Below are 21,662 nucleotides of genomic sequence, written 5' to 3'. Positions count from 1 at the left end.
CGGTGCTTAGGGACATGGTTTAGTGGGTGACATTGGTGGTAGGGGGATGGTTAGACCAGTTGATCTTGGAGGTCTTTTCCAACAGTAATGATTCAACGATTCTATGAAAAACAAAAAATCCAGACCGGCTGGTCATGTTTCAGAGCACAGCGAGGTCCACAAACGCAGCTAACCTCGGTGCGTGCCTGCACGGAGGGGCGCGCAGCGGGGCCAGCCGCACCCCGCAGCGCTCCGACCGCTCCCAAACCCAAACTTTCCTCCACCTCCAGCTCCCGGGCTGGGGCCAGGGCTCGTCTGCCCCCTCCCGCCCCCCGCCTCAGTCCCGCCCGCGGCCCCCTGCCCGCCCCCCCGCCGAGGGGCCGCCCACCCCGCAAGAGGAGCCGCTCCGCCGCGCCCTCCCCCTGCACAGCAGCGCCCAGCGCGGGGAGGCGGCAGAGCGGCGGAGCCCCTCACCCCGGGCACCCCGCGCCCCTCGTCCCTATGTGGCCGCGGGCGGCAGGAGGCTGCCGCCGAGGGAGCTGCGCCCCCAGGCAGCCCGGCAAGCGGCGGGGACCCTCTGCCCTCTCCCGCCCTCCTGCTCGCCCCCCGACGGACGGGCTCGGCTCCAGACGGCGCTGAGGGACCGCGGAGCCCCCCAGCAGCCCGTGGGGGGGATCGGGGCACAGCTCTGAAAGGAGTAGCCCCAACCTGCTCCCCTCCTCCCCCCTTACACGCCCCCCCGGCACAGTACCGCCCCGCCTGGCTTATGCGCGTTTCGGGGGCACCAAATCACGGCGGCGGCTTCTGCAAAATGACGGGCGATGAGGAGCCCTAAGGCTGCGGGGCGGCGGGGCGCCGCGGGCTGCCATGAGCCTCGGCCGGCCGCTGCCGGAGGGGCCCCGGGGCCGTGCCAGGTAGCCGCCCCCCCGCCGCGAAGCCCCCCGGGGGCATGGGAGCGGCGGGCTGCGCCCGCTGAGAGCGCCGCGCCCGGCCGCAGGTAAGGAGCCGGGGGAACGGGGGCGGCAGGGGAGGGGGCTTGGGAGCGGTTCCATGTGTTAGGGGGGTGTGGTGATGGAAGAGGGGGCTCCGTGCCGAGGGGAGGACGGAGGAGGGGGCGGGAGACCCCCGCGGTGCCGTGCCGCGGGGTGTCGGCGCCCGGCCGCTCAGCCTGGAGGGGAAATTCTTCCCTAATGGGAAGCATCTGCCCGCGGTGAAGAGAAAAAAAAAAATAATAAAGGGGTTGGGGGGATTGGGGGGGCCGCCACGCTGCGCGGCGGCGGAGGGGGAGCCGGCGGGCGGCGCGTAGGGGTGCGCGTAGGGCGCCCCCGGGCGGAGGCGCGCAGCCAGTGCGGCCGCGCCCCCGAGGGGTCTCCGGTGGCAAAGGTGCGGAGGGGAGGCTTCGGCTGGGACGCTGGGAGGCTGCCCCAGGCATCGCTTCCTTTGTGCGAAGGAGCTCCTTCGGTGAGGCTCGGTGCCCCCGCCCAAACGAGACTGGAGTGGGTAGGATGTTCTTGAAAGCTTGTTTTTTTATGAAAGAGAACCTTAAGGAAAACGGCACCTGAATGTTCTCCAAACAAATTAAAGGCTATTTTTCTTTGTAAAGAATGGTAAATGTCTCATTAACTTGACCACAGATATTTGAGAAACTTCTTCATGCTGATGAGCCTCTCCTTTGAACTGTAATAGCTTGCACATGATGCTCTTACAAAAAAAATGTGTGTCTCGTTGCTAGCAGATCTGAAAAAATCTGACTTTTATACTAAAAGCAATAACTAATGGAACTAATAATCTCTAGTAGAACTGAATGTCTTTCCCTCCTTGTCACACTGTTACACAAGAGCGAGACTACCAAATTTCTGCTTCTAATAGTAGCCTGCATTCTTGCATGGCTTTAATCTGAAGAGCTCAAGTTCTTCTCATGGTAGATAAGAATAAGGATATTTCAAACTAACTTCTCCCAAGTTGAGCTGCTTAATCTGTAATTAGACATCTACAAAATGGCTTTATTTTCAGAAATGGCTAGTGCTCAATAACAGTAGCATTTTGGGTTTGTTCCAGTGTAGTGTGCCTTTTTGAACAACTCTCCATGAGTCTCGTCATCTGGGTTTAGACACAGTTCTGAAAATCTGAACCTCGGTGTTGATAGACATGGCAAGGTTATAAATACAGACTTTCTTGTTTACATTTCCTTGGAGGCCTGTGCTTATGTTTCTAAATCAATTGTCAACTTCTATCAATTCTGAGCATTCATAGCTCCTGTTTGGTTAAGATTACTGGGTAAAAGCACGCCCAGCATAACACAGCAAATGACACAGTCCAGATCTGTGTTCAACCAATTCTTACTTTCATTTCTTTCACTCCCCGCCTCTCTCAATGTTACCATTTCCCATGTACATTATGAATGGGGTTTGTTCAGCCTGGTTTTACCCTCCTGGAAGTTAGTAGATGGTCTAAAAATTCGGTAGCTTGGCTAGGAGAGTTAGCTAGTTAGGGACCTAATGAGGCTGATCTGTTCTATTTCTAGGTAGTTACCTGATGGGGTAGATACCTGATATTACCTTCTGGTGAATATGGTTTGCTTCTCTCATGTTGATTGACTGTAGAGGGAGCCATGGAAACTCGTGGAACTAGATGCTTCCCTTGAAGTTTTCTAATTTGTAGGTGAGACAAAAGCTGCCTTTGGCATATAGAGCAAACCTCCAAAAGTTACTACCACAAGAAGACAGCATAACTTTTGTAGGATGGGTACTGAAATGAATTATAGGGAAAAAGTTGACTTTGAAGTAGCAAGCGACTTGGACGAAATAAAAACTCTTCCCGATTGAACTTAGCCGCAATTGTCTACAGACCTTCTGGGACGCTGCAGAGCATCTCATGGTAAACAGAGCATTTCAAAAGTATTAAAAAAATCTTCGTTTCTTTTCTCTGTCTCCCTTTGTCATCGTTGCTGTCATCTGTTGCTCATGACCCCTGGCCATCCCAGGAGGAGTGAGGCGAGGCGAGCCGACAAGATGCGGGAGAGGGCTGCGGTGGGGGCACTCTCCGTGGTGCTGATCCTGACGCTGGGGCTCCCGCCGGGTGCCCTGGCCTGCCCCCACCCCTGCGCCTGCTACGTCCCCACCGAAGTCCACTGCACATTTAGGTCTTTAGCAGCCGTGCCAGCAAGGATTTCTAAACATGTGGAAAGGATCAATTTTGGGTTTGTATTGCAGTTGGTAGCAAACAGCTTCATGTTCTTGGTGTTGAATCTTGGAATGCTTCACGCGTGCGGCATACTGGGATCTTTGTGTGTACTTTTTAAGTGGAATTGCAGAGATGGGTGGTTACTTCCAGACTCTGTATTTCAAACACTACTATTACTGGCATGAACGAAGTTTTAGTGTAGCCCTGATATTTCAAATGAAAGTTTGTAATACTTTCAAATAAGTTTTTATATGATGGTGTCAGTTCTTACTGGCAAATAGTGCATGTAGTCTTACAGTGTTTTAATTGAATTAAACCTACTATGGGAGGATTTCTACTAGATGTTGATTATTATATCTGATACACAAAAATGCAGAAGAAGTAGAATTATCTAATAGAAGCAGGTAGGATTTTGGAGCACAATGAAGTAGCATATATTAAAACAATACAGTAAAGACTAGTTATTCCATAACCTTTGAAGTTGTTGTTTTTTGTTTGTTTATTTTTCTTTTATTACTTTGTTTTGTTTCCTAAGAATTTAAGTGCAATATAAACAGACAGCAATGTTTTGGGGTGAGGGAGCTCAGGCTCCAAATCACCTTCCTCTGCCAGAGTATTTCCAGCCTACATTTCTCTGAGATGAGAAGGCAGGGACAGTTGGTAGGCTGCATATCACAAAAATGCTGTGTATGGCCATTGTATGACATAGCATGGCAAAAGAGTCTCAGTCCTCTTCTGCTTGGTAGCAGAACCATCTCTCTACCTGTTATGAACTCCTTCCCTAGCCGCAGGGCCTGTAACTTGCAAATGATCATGCTATGACTAATACATGTAGTAGGGGCATTTAATTTATTTGCTCCTCTGTAGTTAAAATGTCTATCCACCAGTACTTTATCCACCTGAAGTCTGATTTTAGTCTCACAATACCCCTGCACTCAGTAAAACTGTATTACAGAAATCTGTATTTTCATTCCATTTTTTTCAGTCATCCCAGTGGCTCATAGTCAAATCAGTGGAAGTATTATTAGAATGATACATAACTATGTAATTTCTATAGTACAGATCAAATGTCCAACTGGGTCAGCCTTATAACATTTTGCAGTGTGAGGAATGTTCCCTATATTTCTTTCAGGCCATCTGCCATCAGTTAAGTTACTTATGGTCCCCTCTGAGAAAATAAAATTTCATACACAAAGTCATGTGATTTAGTCTTAATGTAAACACACATGGTTCCAAAGGGAGTCTTTTAAGCAGCTTCAATGAACAGCTGTTGCCAAAGAATCTGCAACACAGAGTGGCCAAATGCTATCCACCAGCAGGTATGCCTTCAAGTGGCCTTATATGCTTTTTTACTGGGAAATGAAAATATTTTTGAGCATGACCAGTAATCCATGTCCTTGTTTCTGTGATCTTCAACTCATACACAACCTGCCATAGAAACAGATGTCTCTTCCTCTTCATTTTCTTTGCGTATAGTAAAGCTCATGGTAGGCAGAATTATAATTATAATTATATGGTCTCCTTGGAGCTCTCTGTGATATTTATGTCTAGTTATCTTGCTAACTCTGAAGCTGAGAAAATATGATAAAATTTAAAGAAATAAAATCTCAGGAACACCATAGGCTATGATGGTACTGAAAATGTGTAATCTCTTCACTGCAAACTTCACCTGCAGTACAACTTCATACAAACACACCAGATCTTATCCAAACTACATTAATTTCTTTCCATGGCTTTAGTCTCATTAATTTCGAGCTATCTTTGAAGCCTGCCTAATGTCATATTTTTTATAAATTCTGTCTTTGTAGAATATATCAAACTGCCCTCCTTTTTCTCTCCACAGTCAAAACCACGCGTGTTTACAGTCACCTCTCCCCTATATATAAATATTCTGTGACAAATTCTATCCCTAAATTGGTTTTGAAAATGGTTGTGTAAGCTTCTAAATTGTGTAAACATTTTGGAAGTTCTATCCAGTTTTTAAGTAAATTATTTGATACTGCTAGTATAAAAGCCCTTTCCATTTTTTTTTTTGTATTTTTGTCACTAAAAATTACACTTTCTGAGTTGTCTCTTCTCCCAAGAAGAAACATTCTTACTTATCTGTTGCATTTCTTTCATTCTTGAGAAGTGTTTTTAGAATCCTTTTGTTTCAAGTTGCTGTATATTTAAGAGGTAAAGCTAACTTTCTTATCTGGAAATAATTTAGGAAAAAATCATATTTAGAGAAGTTTGTATTTTTTTTAGAATGTCTCACGTAAACATAAGGAATTTTAATAGGATTACTACTATAAACCTGGGAGATCTGTGGTAGGACTAAAAATATCAAAACATATGTCTGATTTTTTAGCAAGTTCAGAATCTTCAGATAGATAACAATGAAAATTTAAAAGTATTTCCTCCATAACCAAAGTATTTAAATTTCTGTCTCTATCTTTCCTTCGTGTCTAGAAAGAAAGTATTAAAAATAGGAAAAGATATTTAAAATTGGATGCTTAATTCGGAGTCTTCATGCCCAGATTAGCTCATATGTCTAATTTTATATCTACATATGGAAAACCCAAATGCAGATCTAGGCAGCCAAATTTAAGGCTTCCATATTGGCAAATAAAACCTGCCTTGTTAGTCCTAAGTGAAACTGATTGTTTTCAATAAGTTGATTTTCTATATTACTTCTCTAAAAGGAGTTCCTGGGCTCAAATTATATAGTTGGAAGTTCAGTACCTAGATAATTAGTCAATGCAGCCAATTACATGTTGTATCAGTAAGGTAAGAATGATGTGACTTCCTGCTTCTCTTGCTGTTTGGGAGATATCCATTTTTAATGACCTCTGTCCAAGTCTTTATTCATTTATTGTTAGATGCTGTTTTGGCAACATTGCAGCATGTCTAGTTTGCCAGGCTCCATAGCATCATTGGTTGGATCCAGGCCATTAATTTATTGCCATTCCATAAAGTGAGCTGCATGGAAAAACATACTGACAACTATTAGAACTTAAACGCCTATTTATTACTCTTAGTTTTAAATTATGGTTAAAGTGCCACAAATTGATTTAAAAGAAACTTTAATGTAAACATGAACTAACTATACTTGGCCTTGTAAAAATGTTTCAGTACCTTCTGGCTCTTTGACAGTGCACTAAGATCCATCCAAGTTTTCTTGATAGTTAGGTTATGCTAATTTTACTTTTGCCGTCCATGATAGTCAGTGTTTGAAATGTAACTACACATTTTGTGATTTTTTTTCCAGGTTTAACAGTATACAGTCTATATATGAAAACTCCTTTGCAGGACTTACAAAACTGGAATTGCTTATGATACATGGAAATGACATTCAGAATATACCTAATGGTGCTTTGAAAGATCTCGTCTCTCTACAGGTAACGCTCAGGTCTTTCTAAATTTCCCAAATTCTAACTTCAGTAAGTAGTTGAAGACAAAAACAAGTGTTTTTTTTTTTTTTTTTTTTTTTTTTTAGTGTCTTTCCTAGGATTAAGGTACCATTCTTCCCCCTCAAAAATAATATTGGAATTCTGTTAACTATACCTATGTCATACTTGATAATGCCAACTAATGTCCATTTGTGTTCTCCCTCTTTTGACCAGCATATCATTTTTCAGTGGTGCAAATGATATTTGAATGGGAGGAAAACTGAATGTTTGTTATTCTGTTTGGATTTAAATACAAACTAATCTCCCTCTCTCTTTATTTTTTTTAAAGGTTTTCAAAATTAGTTACAATAAATTGAAAGTCATAACTGGCCAAACCCTCCATGGACTTTCAAGTTTAATGAGACTGCACGTGGACCACAACAGAATCGAGTTTATTCATCCAAATGCTTTTAATGGATTAACTTCTCTGAGATTGGTCCACTTGGAGGGAAATTTGCTCCAGCAGCTTCACCCACACACCTTTTCAACATTTATGGTCCTTGATTATTTCAAACTGTCAACAGTAAGACATCTCTACCTATCTGAAAATGCTATTAGAACCTTGCCTGAAGAGATGTTTCAGGGTATGCCACTACTAGAGAATCTTTACCTTCATGGGAATCCATGGGTTTGCGACTGCAGCTTAAAGTGGTTCCTTGAATGGAATGAAGTTTCTGGAGGTAAGAACAAAATTACCAAAGCCTCTTCAACTTATAATGTTTGATATTGTTTCCGCTGTTCTGCATATGAATAGATTTGTTATTTCTTGTGAATCATTACTTACATGATGTCTATGTGCACTATGTTGTCTAAGGAAGGAATGGAAATGAGATTTCCAAATTCTCGGAAGAGTTCTTTAACTTCAGGCTTTTAGCTTTAAGGCTGTTATTCATGCGTCCTTTTTGTCTATTAGTGTTTCTTCATTGACCACACCTTACTTTTCTAAGGGAAGCAATCTGTTTTCAGTATTTTCAGAGAACACCTACAGTCCTGCTCCTTTTTCAGAGGAAGGTCTGCCTTTGAGGCTTTAAACTAAAATGGCTTTAATCTAATAATAATAATAAAAAAAAATAATAATAAAAATGTTGATTTAGATTAGATATAAGGAAGAAATTCTTAACACTGAGTGTGGTGAGGCACTGGAACAGGTTGTCTAGAGGAGCTGTGGATTCCCCATCCCTGAAAGTGTTCAAGGTTGGATGGGGCTTTGAGCAACCTGGTCTGGAGGAAGGTGTCTCTGCCCATGGCAGAGGGTTTGTAATTAGATGGTTTTTAAGGCCCCTTTCAACATAAATCATTCTATGATTCATTTATGCTTAGATGTGAGATAAGAATCACAGTGCTTAGATCAGGAGTCCACTAAATAGGTTTTTTTTTTGTATGTCTGTTTTCAGTTTAGGCATTTGAGTCCACCAGTGTCCCATGTCAGGTAGCTAAGTGTTTGGTATAGCAGGCCGGAGGGATGGGTGTTACACCAGATCTGCTGATAGACTCTTAAGAGGAAATTGTCATTGAATTGCAACTGAAGATGTTTCAGATGATTTCTGGAGTCACAAGGTTTATATAACGATTTGGAGCATATGTAGTGGATGACGATGGGTCTTGTTGTCTTAGGATATCTAATTCATGGCATTTTTGTACATAGCTATAGAACAATAGTTTTAGGGATGTGTGGTACTTTAATGAGTAGTGTAACTGTCCCTGATTGAACTGATATTCGAGGTATCCAATGTAGGTATTATATATGTGTAATTTACACTTTAATCTTCTCATATGCTCTCCTTGCTCATATGAGTGGATATGCTAAGTGTACCAAAGATGCACTCTAAGTAATAATGATGAAATATTAGATGAATGTCCTTTCCCTGTGCAGTGATGGCTTGTTACTGTTTTAATTTGATTTCTTTTCTGCACTAAAATGGTAGTGATTTTTGGAAAGAGGAGAATTAGTCCATGCCACTTTCATGCATGACAATTTTAGTATTTTTATAAAACTATAACATTGACTTCTTTGGGAATTTTGTCAGAGAGTGATAGAAGTGCTCTTTGATACACAGTAATGTTCCTCAGACCAGCGTGGCATCTGCCAAGTTGGTTCTGTGCCAGTTCTGTCATGAAATGCACTTTCCTTGTCTTTGAAGCATCATATTTGAATCTGCAAGTGGTAGACTGGTTCACTTATATATTACAATCTGTCAGACTGGCAAAGCATATATTTTCCTTTTCAAAAAGGTTACGAAATTTTGCCGTTTTTTTTCCCCTTGTCCTAGAATTTTATGTTAGAATCCACCTTTATTGTTCATTCATTCAAAGATCCCTCATTCCTCAGGAGCGATCAGCATAACACTTATTCCTAGAAAAACTACAATATAGCATATTTCCAAACTAAATATGAAAGACAACTTTGACATTGTAGTAAGCAGCGCAAGTTAAACATGAATACATGGCTGTCGTTTGGCAGACAAGAATCCTTCTGGCACTGGTAGAAGCAAGGAGTCAAGGATATAATTTCCTGTTTTAATACTCCTCTGTTTAATCTTTATTTTATATTTACAGAGTTTGCAGTTGTTTCAGAGGTCAAGGAAGAAGTGCTTTCTTTTTTTTTTTTTTTTTTCTGCTGTCAAATCACTTGTAAGTGTAGGAACTAATCATCACGTTTTGGTAGATACAGTAGATTTTTTTGTATATTGCCAGTATTACTGTTAATGAATAGAGAAAAATAAAAAGCCTCCTGAATTATTTAATGAGGAAATCCAGCATTTCTCAGGCAAATGCTGCATTTTTGAAGCTGAGAGGACTCTGTCTTCTTAAATTTGTGTCCAAAAGAATAGATGGGTATGTTGTCAATGTACGCATACAGACTTTTTTATACAGCATAAATATTAACAGACTTCTAAAATGTTGCTCTGGACACTTCAATTTCTAGTCATTTTATTCAGAGGCAGTGAAACTAATTTTCAGAAGGATGGAGCATTCAAACTTCTCATTAAAGTCAGAAGAAACTACAGTCAGTTGGAGAAACAGGCCTGTTCAACTGTGAAAATAAAGAGGCAACATTTTAAAACACCTTGCTTATATGTCACATGGCATAATGTTTATCTCATGCAGTCCATTTGGCACTCCTGAGAGTTTGCTAACTCTGGGACATGATTCTACAGCTTACCTGTCCTTTTTTGTTTGTTTGTTTGTTTTGGCTTCCAGGTGTTCTAAAATGCAAAAAGGACAAAGCCTATGAAGGGGGACAGCTCTGCCCTAAGTGCAACAGCCCAAAACAGCTGCAGAAAGAAGATATCCAAAACTTGAAAGATATTTCCTGTAGGAAACCTATCATTCAGTCCTCATTAAGGCACAATAGCAGCACTCAAGATGAAGAAGATGGTGACAGTTATGAACTCCCTCTGGTAGAGTTTCAGTCCTCTCCGTGGAACATTACATTAAATATGACTGATGAGCATGGCAATGTAGTGCATCTGAACTGTGAAATAAAGAAACCAACAGGCTCTACCAAAATTCAGTGGAATCAAATCCAGACTCAGGAGATTGATATAAATGCTACAATTTCACTGGATTTTGAATGTCCAATGAATCGAGAGAACTATGAGAAATTGTGGAAGCTTATTGCTTATTATAGTGAAGTGCCTGTCAAATTAGAGAGGGAACTTATGCTCAGCAAAGAACCTAAAATAAGCTATCGGTACAAGCAAGGCTCAGATTATGATGCTCTTTATTACACGGGTGTCAAAGCTCAAATAATGGCTGAGCCTTCCTGGGTGATGCAACCTCTTATAAGTATCCAGTTAAACAGGCGCCAAAGTACAGGGAAAAAAGTGGTGCTGTCTTTTTTTACTGTGTTTTCTCAGGCAATTCATACCAAAGACACCAGGCAGCAGAGAAGCTGGGTAATGATAGAGCAAAATCAGAGCACAAGGACAGCACAGAGCATCATGGAAGGATCAGAGTGTCAGCTGAGCTGCAATGTGAGAGCCTCTGAGAGTCCTTTCATTCAGTGGCTCCTTCCAGATGGGACTAAACTGCAGGCACCATTTAATCAGAAAGACAGTAGGTTTTCTATTCATAGCAGTGGTCAGCTAGTAATCAAACCAGTGAGTTATACTGATACTGGTTTGTACTATTGCATTGCCCAAGTGAGAGATGATATGGACGTTAGGGCTTACAGACTTCTTGTGCAGCCTCCAGCTATTCAGATATCTGATACAGATATAGTGAGGGTTGATAAAAATGTTGGAGATCAAATAGTTTTGCCTTGCAGTGCAATTGCCATCCCGGAGGCACAGTTAAGCTGGATTCTTCCAAACAGCCAGATACTCAATGATTTATTGAACTCTTCAAAAGGATATATGTTGGACAATGGTACATTGCTTATTCCAAAAAGCCACGTTAGTGACAGTGGCCATTACAGATGTGTGGCTGTCAATCAGCAGGGATCAGATCAGTTTGCTGTAAAGGTTACAGTAAATAAAATGGTGTCTGACAGGTCATTTAAAAGGATAAAACTGAAAAAGCGCCCAGGCTCAAAAAGTTCATCAAAAACAAGAGGGCGGGGCGTAGATGATGGAGAGGGATCAGGGACAGGAGGGGTGGATGAGTTCCCACGCAGAAAGAACCGCCTGAAAGATCGTGAAGTATCCTTTAAACAAAAAAGTGACCAGGTGCCAGAGGCTCAAATTAAAAAGGGAAAGAAAGGCAGAAGGAAAATGAAAATTTGGAAAGGTACTGATAGAACCCAAGACAGCAATGTTGCAGAAGGCCGGAGAGTGTTTGAATCTCGAAGGAGAATTAATATGGCAAGCAAACAGATTAATCCACAGCATTGGGCTGACATTTTGGCAAAAGTCCGTGGGAAGAATCTTCCTAGAACAACTACAGCTACAGCCATTTCTGTAACAACGGCATTTCCATCATTCATGCAGAAAACTACTCCTGTCCCTCATCCAGTAGCCAGCCCTCTGCCTTCAGAGACAGCAACTGATGTGGTAGATTCCTCTGCTGATGCGTCACCACTGGGTGAAGATGGGCCATTCTCAGTCACTGTTTCCGACAGCAGTAAAGTATTTTCAGTCCAGCCCATATTAACAGGGTCAGAAACTGAACCTTTTCCTGACTACAGGGTTTTAGAAACACCTGCAAGTACATACTCTGTAGAGATCCCTGTATCAGGTCCATATTTGACTCCTCTGTCTGCAACTGTGCAACCCCAAGACCAGCAGCGTCAGGATGACAGGACTGATTCTTTTGTAGTCAAAGAAAATATTCAGACTGTCACTGAAGAACCTCTAACCAAAGAAACAGTAACTAACTTTCCTAATATTCAGAGCAGTCCATTCATAGTGGAAAATGCAGATGCAACTGTATCTTCTACATCAGAGGAAAATTCTGCTTTTGCTGAGCTACCACTTGATGCTACTGTCCTAGCTGAATCTCAGACTGTAGATCCTCATAGCATGTTGGAGACAAGTGAGAAGTTAAATGAAGTGGATCAGATGAGCGTTGACAACATAATGCCTACTCAGCTGGATGATATCATCCCAACAGATTCTGTAGGTGCTACTGCCATTTCATCATCTCTTTCTCCATTTGTTACAGAAAAAAGCAATGACTTGATACATCAGCACACAGAAGTATCCACAGGTCAGATGAAAATAGCAGACTTAAGTACAACTTTTCCAGCTGTCATATCAATGAGCAAGGAAGAACCAGAGACCCACAGGGATACAGTGACTCAAGAAAGCACATCCAGCAGTTATGCAGAGAGTTATCATGGAAGAGAACAGAACCTGGCTTCTCCAAAACCAGACCCCACATTCATTTTGACAAGCACTAATGCTCCTCATAAAAAAACAGAAGAGATATCTGCTGCTTCCATCAGTAGACTGACCACTGTGGCCACAACAACACCATCCTATAGAAAGACCACACCTTCACATGTTACTCAGCATGCTAGGAAAAGGCCTTATGGGAGAAGGAGATTGAGGCCAAATAGAATCCGACAAAGAACAAAGCCTTTCCACCCTGTTTCAATCACAGAGGCAGTGCCTGTCATTCCAAGAACATCTACAGTTGAAGCTGTGACCAAAACTTCCTCTGCAGTTCTTGAACACTTTGATCTTAAAAACAGTGTCAAAATACAGGCTAAGGAAGAGGAGCATATGGAATTCACCCCTTCATCGGTTACCGATCCAGTTGTACTAGAGAAAACGACCAAAATCAGAGAGGTGGCCACAGCTTCTTTCTTTAGGCCTACTGCTTCTCCACACGAAGGAAAACATGTGACTCTCTCTGCTGCTCCTGAAAACATGGCACTTCCAGTGACTGAACCTATCACAGTTTTATCATCATACATTGTACATAGCGCAGTTCCCACAAAAGAGTCAAGTACACCTCTGAAACCACAGCAAAATAAAGTGCCAAAATACCACTCGTCAGACAATGTATCTGAAGGGAAGGGCCTTGAAGAAGATTCTAAAGCTACAGATGGTGAGGCAGAACAATCAAGTAGAGCTACCATTGAGCATAGGAACAGCTTGATATCATCTACAAAATCTGTTTACTCAGAATCTCAAGAGCCCATTCTTTTTGACTCAGAAGTTGTGGTTAATGAAACCACTGCTGGAACATTCCAGCTGATGTATCCCACTATGACAGACTTAACTATTCCTTTTGGCACAGTGGAAGTTTTTAAGGATGTCTCAGTTTCAGAGGAGACGTGGACACCCACAGTAACTTTAAAAACACCAGCAGTAACTGAGCCACCTCAGCAGCAAGAAATGCTGACTTTGTCCTCCTTCAGCACTATGGAAACTCAAACTTTTTCATTTATAGAAACAAAGAAATCTGTTGCTTCTGAGACTGGGGCAAAACCATCTTCCTTGGATAAAAAGGAAGCTATGTCACATGGCATTTTGCAGACAGCTGAAAAGCCTCCAAATACACCCACTGTCTTTATTCCATTTACAAATCTTCCTACTCTTCCACCATCTATTTCAAGCACTTCATATCCTTCTCTTCATTATACCACCAAGGGCAGTAATGCCTTCAGTCAAGAAAGGTTGTCAGAAACAAAACAAGTTAAAGCAGAAGGTGACAGAATGGGAGTGAGCTCAAGACAGAATGTATACCCTACTCCTTTCTCTAGCCAAAATAGGATTAGCATACAGGCTAAAGAGGAGCGATTCAAAGAGATGTACAGTAGCAGGTCAAACAACAGTTTATTGTTAAGCCCAAACCTTCCCCATCCACCTGCTGGAATGATACCAAGCCTAAACCAAAGACTGCCTGTTGTGCCTCCAAAGCATGTTCCAGTAAGAGGCACACTGAAGCCTCCATATATTGTAACACAAGGCTCATTTCGTTATTTTATAACACAACAGCCTCTTCACTACACAAACAAACCTGAAATAACAGCATATGCAGCACATACTATCCAGGACAAAAAATCTTTTGTCTTTCAGAGAGAGACAACTACCCCAACACAAGCCACTCCATTTCACAGAACAAATACATTCACTGCAAGCAAGTTTGGTAATCAGGGTCAGAACAGATACAATATTAATTCAAGATATTTTGGCAATAACTATGTTCCAGATAACAGAGGCACAGCAGGGAGACTACCAAATCAAGGGATGCCCTATTATCCCAGTTCCAGAATACCGTTCCTTTTCAACAGAACAAGGATATTCCCTCACTTAAATATGCATCCTAAACCTGTGGTCCCTAGTCAAGTAGTCCCCAAAGACACAAATGAGAAGATTGCCCAAGTCTCGCCTACAAGGATTACAGTGCAGAAAGCTACAGTTATCGCAGTGCCTCCACAGACCATGACCACAACATCACCACCACCAGCAATTTTGAAAATTACCCCTCCAGCCTTTCATTCTCAGCGCACAAGACCCCAGATATTCACTACAGTTCAGCCTCTTAAAAATGTCCACTATCATCAAAAAGTTCAGTCTGTACCTCATGTGGGAGGCATTACACCACACAATTCATCTATAATTCAATCTTCCAGCAATTTCAGGACACCCAAAGAAAGACCTAAAATTATCTCAAAGGGGTCTCAAAGCATATCCATCCTTGCTGAAACAGATATTCCTATCCCTTGTGATGCAGTAGGGGAACCAAAGCCTTCTATTACTTGGACAAAAGTATCTACAGGTAAGACAGAGAAAAAAAGTGTTCTACACAGTTTTAAGGGTACAAATATTTATTTTTTCATGGTTTTATATATATATATATATATAATGAAATGCAAGATTGTTACAGGAATATTGCAAACCACTGAAAAACACTTAATGACATTTTATGTCCATTTTAATCATTGTAGAAACAATGTGACCAATTTCAAGCAGTCATTACAGATAAAAATATTTTTGCAGTATTTGCCATAGTAAAAGAAAAATTCTAACATTTAATGAATTTGGTTCTTGAAGGAGGAATAGCAACCAAGTGATTATTCACAGCAGTTAGAATTTATGATGACAAAGCTTGTGCATAAGGGTTTGTTGACATTACTACCTTAACTATTGATGTGTGTATCACCTCCACTTAAGAGGAATCCCAAAGTACAAAGCCCTTAAAAGTTCCCACACTGTACAGACTTGCCAAACTATTATGGTTAGTTTTGCAATAAAAGCAAAGACCAAGGAGAGTGTCAGAAGATGTCATGTGATCCATCTGAAGATGTACGTGTAGTTAGTGTTAAGTAAATCTATATTTTTCCATAAACTTTTTTTCAGTGCAGTGACATATGTCTTAAAAACAAACCCTTTGATTTTCCATTTATTTCTTTCTTCTCACCTTTCCAGGAGCTGTAATGACAGCCAACACCAGGTTACAAAGGTTTGAAGTCTTGAAAAATGGTACCTTCCTTATCCGAAATGCTCAGCTTCAGGATCATGGACAGTATTTGTGCACCGCTCAGAACCTACATGGCATAGATAAAATGATTATTGTGCTCACAGTTGTAGCCCACCAGCCCAAAATTTTACTTTCCCGCTATCGAGATGTCACAGTCTATTTTGGGGAGACCATAGCAATGGAATGTCAGGCAAGTGGGACTCCAAGCCCACATATTTCATGGATTTTCCCAGACAGGAAAATTTTGCAGACAGTCACCACCACAGAAAGCAGGATTATGCTTCATGAAAATCGAACCTTGTCTATCAAGCAAGCGACTTTTTCAGACCGAGGAGTATACAAATGTGTAGCTAGCAATGCTGCAGGAGCTGACAGCATTGCAGTGAGACTCCACATTGCAGCCTTACCACCCATCATCCAGCAAGATAAACAAGAGAACATTTCCTTGCCCTTTGGTAGTAGTATTAACATCCACTGCACTGCAAAAGCAGCACCTTCTCCTAGCATCCGTTGGGTGCTCTTTGATGGCACACAAATTCGACCGTCCCAGTTTGTCAATGGGAATTTGTTTGTTTTTCCCAATGGAACTCTTTATATTCGCAACGTGTCCCCCAAGGACAGTGGGACCTATGAGTGCATTGCCGCTAATATGGTGGGAGCTGCCAGGAGAATGATTCAACTGCATGTGAAGAAGCCAGCTTCTAATGCCAAGATCACCGGGAGCTCTCCTCAGAGGACAGATGTAACATATGGCAGCATTCTGCATTTGGACTGCAGTGCTTCTGGTGATCCCTGGCCACGGATATTATGGAGGTTACCTTCCAAAAGGATGATCGATTCCCTACACAGGTAAATTACTATTTGAGGTGTTGCAGCTAAATTACAGTTTGTATGAACTTAGAGAAAAGACCATTCATATCTATGTGAGCTTCATTCTTGATTTCTGTGAGTTTTGAGTTAGGTCTTAAACCATTAAGGAAGAATTTGAAATGATATCAAAAGATGGTCAAGTTGTAATTTAGCATAATTCTCTTGAAAATAGTAATATTATTGAAAAGTCAGGTTTCAGTGTTTAGGATAAGCTGCCACTATTTGCCTTCTATAGCCATTCTGTAAATATAGCAAAAAGTCTGATGGCAAAAAGTCTTATTCCAATGTGCTTAGTTGCATAACTAAGGGTTGCATAGATGCCAGCTTTTCCCCAGGATAATGGAGCTCACTGAAATTCATGTATCTGCTGTCCTAATCATTCATTATACACTATAAAGATAGGACAAAAAAATCATATGATTTAAGTAATGATGAACATTTTAAAAATGTGTAAATAAATGTTACCTCACAGTAGCCTTTACTTAAAACAATACCTTCTACAATGTTCACAATATCAAGTAAAACATGACTTCTTCAAAGCGACAAAAATATCCTAAGACTTTTTTGAAAACACATTTTCTATTCAATAAATTCTCTTTCATCATTGTAGACAGATGAGAAATGTGCTGAAATCAAAATACACACTTGTCAACAGCTTTCTTAATAGTGGACTGTAGTCAGCATTTTTTTTAATTGGACAAAAAATATATTTGGGTAGCCCATAGGTAATACAAAATCCAGAATTAATTTTAGGCTTCATAGCAATTGCAACAAAATAGTTCTTTCATTTACTGTCGTGAGATTTATGTGGACTACTTTTCTAATACAGTAGATCTTCTCTTTGGGGAGAAAACCTTGGACCTACTGAGGAAATTAATTTTGACCACAATGCACCAATTCCACAGTGAAATTGAAAGGAATAATAGCTTTTTTTCAATAGCACATTGAATTTTTTTTTTTTCCCCACGCATATTTCAAAGCTTAGGTCATTTTAAAGTAAAATTACTAGAGGTTAACTATTGTTTATTATTTAGTCTGAACATTTTGCTTCTTTGAGATTGCTCAGAGGGTTTAAAATATTGTACCTGGGGCCAGAGAAAGTAGTACATATTGATTTATTTTTAACTGGGTACCCAAGTGCCAGACTCCATAATTATGATTCATCTAGGTTTGTGTGGAGTATATTATTCAGATATGGCATGTTTGAATATTACAGAATTCTGTACATGTAGTCAAAAAATCAAAAATAAAGGAATACTATTAAAGTCAATGAATGGAACAGAGTAGATTTGTTTGGTTATGAGTGAGTGGAATTATTTTTTTCCATATGTTTTTTTTTTGGTGGTGAGTATCTTGGTCATTTCAGACCATCTAACTATCTAAAAATAGCAATGCTCCTGTGCTTTTTCTGTATTGTTGGGTTGTTATTTGTTTGTTTGTTTTTCCAATGCTACACTCAATTACTAACTCCTAAAATGTGATTTTGCAGCTCATGTCCCATTCTCTTTTCTTTCCTTGCAGTAGCTTGGAGACAAGAATCAAAGTATTCAGCAATGGAACTTTGGTTGTCCATTCAGTTACAGATAAAGATGCAGGAGACTATTTGTGTGTGGCCCGCAATAAGATTGGGGATGACTATGTGGTCCTCAAAGTGAATGTGATGATGAAACCAGCAAAAATAGAACAAAAGAATGAGAAAAACCACAAGGTCAAGTATGGAGGGGACCTGAAAGTTGACTGTGTAGCTACTGGGCTACCAAATCCTGAGATCTCCTGGGGTCTCCCAGATGGCAGCATGATCAATACCTTCATGCAGTCAGATGACAGTGGCAGCCGGACAAAGAGATACGTGGTCTTTAATAATGGAACCCTGTATTTCAATGATGTTGGACTGAGAGAGGAGGGGGACTACACCTGCTATGCCGAGAACCAGATTGGGAAAGATGAGATGAAAGTTCGGGTCAAAGTAGTGGCCGAGCCTGCAACTATCAAGAACAAAACTTATGTCATTATTAATGTACCCTATGGGGATGTTGTCACAGTAGCGTGTGAAGCCAAAGGAGAACCTACTCCCAAAGTGACTTGGCTTTCCCCAACCAACAGGCCCATTCCCGCCCTATCTGACAAATACCAGGTGTATCGGGATGGCACCCTCCTCATCCAAAAGGCCCAAAGATCTGACAGTGGCAACTATACTTGTGTAGTGCGGAACAGTGCTGGAGAAGATCGGAAAATAGTTTGGATCCATGTAAATGTTCAGCCTCCCAGAATCAATGGGCATCTCAATGCAATAACATCTGTGAGGGAGACAGCCATCAGGGACAGCCGGAAGCTTATTGACTGCAAAGCTGAAGGTATCCCAGCTCCACGGGTCCTGTGGGCTTTTCCAGAAGGAGTAATCCTGCCAGCTCCCTACTATGGAAACAGGATCACTGTGCATCGGAATGGTACTTTGGACATCAGAGGGGTGAGGCAGACAGATGCGGTGCAGCTCATATGCATTGGGCGGAATGAAGGAGGGGAAGCAAGACTGATTGTGCAGCTCCTCATCACAGACCATTTGGAGAAACCCTCCTTCAGGGACCCTGTCAATGAAAGGATCACTGCCATTGCTGGGCACAGCATCAATCTGAACTGCTCAGTCCAGGGGAACCCCGAGCCCAGCACAAGCTGGATCCTTCCCAATGGCACTGAAGTGCTGAGTGGCAGCCGTCTGCACAGATTTTACCATAAGAGGGATGGGATCTTACACATCAGTGGTCTCTCTGCAGGGGATGCTGGGACGTATCGCTGTACAGCAAGAAACCCAGGAGGTTATGTGGAACGGGTAGTCTTCCTGAAGGTGGGACTCAGGCCAGAAATCAGCAACCAGTACAACAACCTGGTGAGCATTATCAATGGAGAAACTCTGCAGCTCCATTGCATCACCCAGACAAATCAAAGGGCACAGATTTCCTGGACACTGCCCAATGGGATGGTCCTGGATGCCCCCCAGGCTGTGGGTCGCTTCTCCCTCCTGGAGAATGGCTCTCTGACAGTGCGTGAGGCTTCTGTATTTGACAGGGGCACTTACCTGTGTAAGGTGTCCACGGAGTATGGCACTTCTGTTATGAATGTGCCCGTCATTGTGATAGCTTATCCCCCACGGATCACAAGTGAGCCAGCACCTGTCATCTATGCCAGGCCTGGGAATTCAGTAAAACTGAACTGTATGGCCATTGGGATTCCTAAAGCAGAAATAACTTGGGAGCTTCCAGACAAATCTCATCTGACAACAGGAGCTCAATCCCGTCTGTATGGAAACAAATTTCTTCACCCTCAGGGGTCATTAGTCATCCAGCAGTCTTCTCAAAGGGATGCAGGCTTCTATAAATGCACTGCTAAAAATATACTCGGCAGTGATTCGAAAACAACTTACATACACATATTCTAACACTAAAACAAATGCCTTTGGCTGGATGCTAGAGTTCAAGTCACTGCCAAGGAAGTACAAGAAGGAAAGTACTGTCTGCAACAAAGCCAGGAAGGCTGAGGGCAGAAAAAAATGAATTCTGTTTACATGTGAAGTGCATTGCTTTTGTATTCAACATGATAGTACTTCCCTGCAATAGAAGAAGGCAGTAGATATACTTAAATTGAGGAGACTAATGCATTGGAAAAGGTCTTTAAATTGTTAAGGCAGTGTAACGTGTTTTTTCATGCTATCCAATAGCATCTGAGACCTGAAGTAGTCTATTCTTGTCAATAGTCCAAAGCTACTCCTTATTTCAACAAGCACCTTAAAAGTACCAAAGAAGTATTAACTGTTAATAAATGAGCTGCAGTGATAGAAGTGCTTTAGTATTTTGTTGGAGAAACATATTTTTCTTTATCCCCTGCAGTGCTTTTACATAATCTAGCCTTATAGAATATGATTACTAACCTTTCTGTTCATTCTTCTATCAGCTCTTCAAAATCAAAGACTAATTTAGCAATAACAGTGATCTATTTTAATAAAAATACATGCAGACATTAGTTACCATAACATATGAACAAACCTTTTCCAGCTACTAAGGATGCTCCAGTCAAATCATTCATTATATATTTTATATATATATTTTCAAATCAGACTATGAGACTAGAAAGAGTAACAATGAATTTGGTCTCATTTTATAAATTATTGGTCTTTACAAGACTCTGATATATTACAGTGTTTTATAATGTTAAGGTCAATATACTGTACATTTTATAATAAAAAAATATTTTCCAAAACTTGTATTCACTGTGATTTTTTGTTTTGTTTGAGGAAACAGTGAACTCCAAACACTGGGAGTGTGGAATTAAGTCAAAAAACAGAATTCATATACTGCTATACATAATTTTTATGTTTCTGTACATGGTTTCCTAATAAAAACTTAGGACTTCTGTTATATATAATTAAAAATACATTTAGAATTTCAATACTTCCAGTCAATAATAGTTATTTTAATATATCTTAGCATGATTTTTATAAGATTTACCTATTTTTCCATTGAATTAATTGCTAAAAGAGGCTGAGTATGTCCATGTTTCAACACAAAACTCCAATCAGATTTCTGAAAAAGTTAACTCTAATTCAAAGCATTTGGATTCTGTAAGATATTCCTGAAGTCTTAAAGTTTTGATCAGTCATAAGACTTACGTTTTAAAACTATGTTGAGAATAAAAGCTTTATTTTTATTTTCTTTATTGACTAAGATATGTTGGAAAGGAATGTAAAGTTTTCTAATACTTTTATTTTTTGAAAATTGTAAACAATGATTATCAGACAATATGATATTTTATAGAATTTTATGATATTTTATAGAATTTTATAGATATATAGATAAAATATGATATTTCAGAGAATTTTATAGAATTTATTCTTAAGTCAGTGCAGGGTGAAAAGATGTGTTTTTTTTTTGTAGCATAATGTATTAAAGTTGCACCTGTATTACTGACCTAATTAAATAGCATTTAATTATATCTTTATTCTCTTCTTAAACCTTTGAGCCCTAAATTAGCAAATCAATGCTCAGAATGAGGAGCGTACCTAAATATCTGGCAGGGAAGCTGCTGATCAAAAAAGAAGTTAATGAAGAAAGGGACAAATATTCAAGTATTTTATCAAGATTGTTCATGTGATCTTTTCTAATCTAAACAATTTCCTTAAACACACCACAGATTAGGTATGTCTTTAGTTCCTTTACTTAATTTTAAAATTTTATCTTATTGCAGTTCTTGTAAAATGGTAATATATTTTTTAATAATAACACATATTTTAAAAAGGTGTGAAGTTCTCATTTTTACATTGAAATAGAAGTCAAG

At 40.6% G+C, this 21,662-nt stretch overlaps 1 protein-coding gene across 2 annotated transcripts; it reads left to right on the top strand.

Moving 5' to 3' along the window:
* Positions 1-378: 378 nt before the first annotated feature.
* MXRA5 (matrix remodeling associated 5) lies at positions 379-20,588 on the top strand. 2 transcript variants are annotated; one of them, XM_068682205.1, is made up of 7 exons: positions 379-976; positions 2,963-3,178; positions 6,413-6,542; positions 6,883-7,273; positions 9,795-14,765; positions 15,416-16,316; positions 17,862-20,588. In XM_068682205.1, the coding sequence occupies exons 1-7, from the start codon at positions 801-803 to the stop codon at positions 19,768-19,770; spliced, it is 8,694 nt and encodes a 2,897-aa protein (XP_068538306.1). In that variant the 5' UTR covers positions 379-800; the 3' UTR covers positions 19,771-20,588. The 2 variants fall into 2 exon arrangements, with proteins under 2 accessions (XP_068538306.1, XP_068538296.1); XM_068682195.1 differs by having other exon boundaries at positions 380-976; positions 17,859-20,588.
* The last annotated feature ends 1,074 nt before the right edge of the window (positions 20,589-21,662 follow it).

Source organism: Anas acuta, chromosome 1 (assembly GCF_963932015.1).
Source record: "Anas acuta chromosome 1, bAnaAcu1.1, whole genome shotgun sequence".
NCBI classification, from domain to species: domain Eukaryota; kingdom Metazoa; phylum Chordata; class Aves; order Anseriformes; family Anatidae; genus Anas; species Anas acuta.
The sequence above is the reverse complement of the archived record's forward strand: the minus strand, read 5'-3'. Positions and strand labels throughout refer to the sequence as shown.

Excerpts from the sequence above, each read along its gene's own strand:
- MXRA5 (XM_068682195.1), top strand. The coding sequence starts at position 801 with ATGAGGAGCCCTAAGGCTGCGGGGCGGCGGGGCGCCGCGGGCTGCCAT. Across the intron at positions 977-2,962 it reads AGCGCCGCGCCCGGCCGCAG|GAGGAGTGAGGCGAGGCGAG; the intron begins GTAAGGAGCCGG and ends TGGCCATCCCAG. Across the intron at positions 7,274-9,794 it reads ATGGAATGAAGTTTCTGGAG|GTGTTCTAAAATGCAAAAAG; the intron begins GTAAGAACAAAA and ends TTTGGCTTCCAG.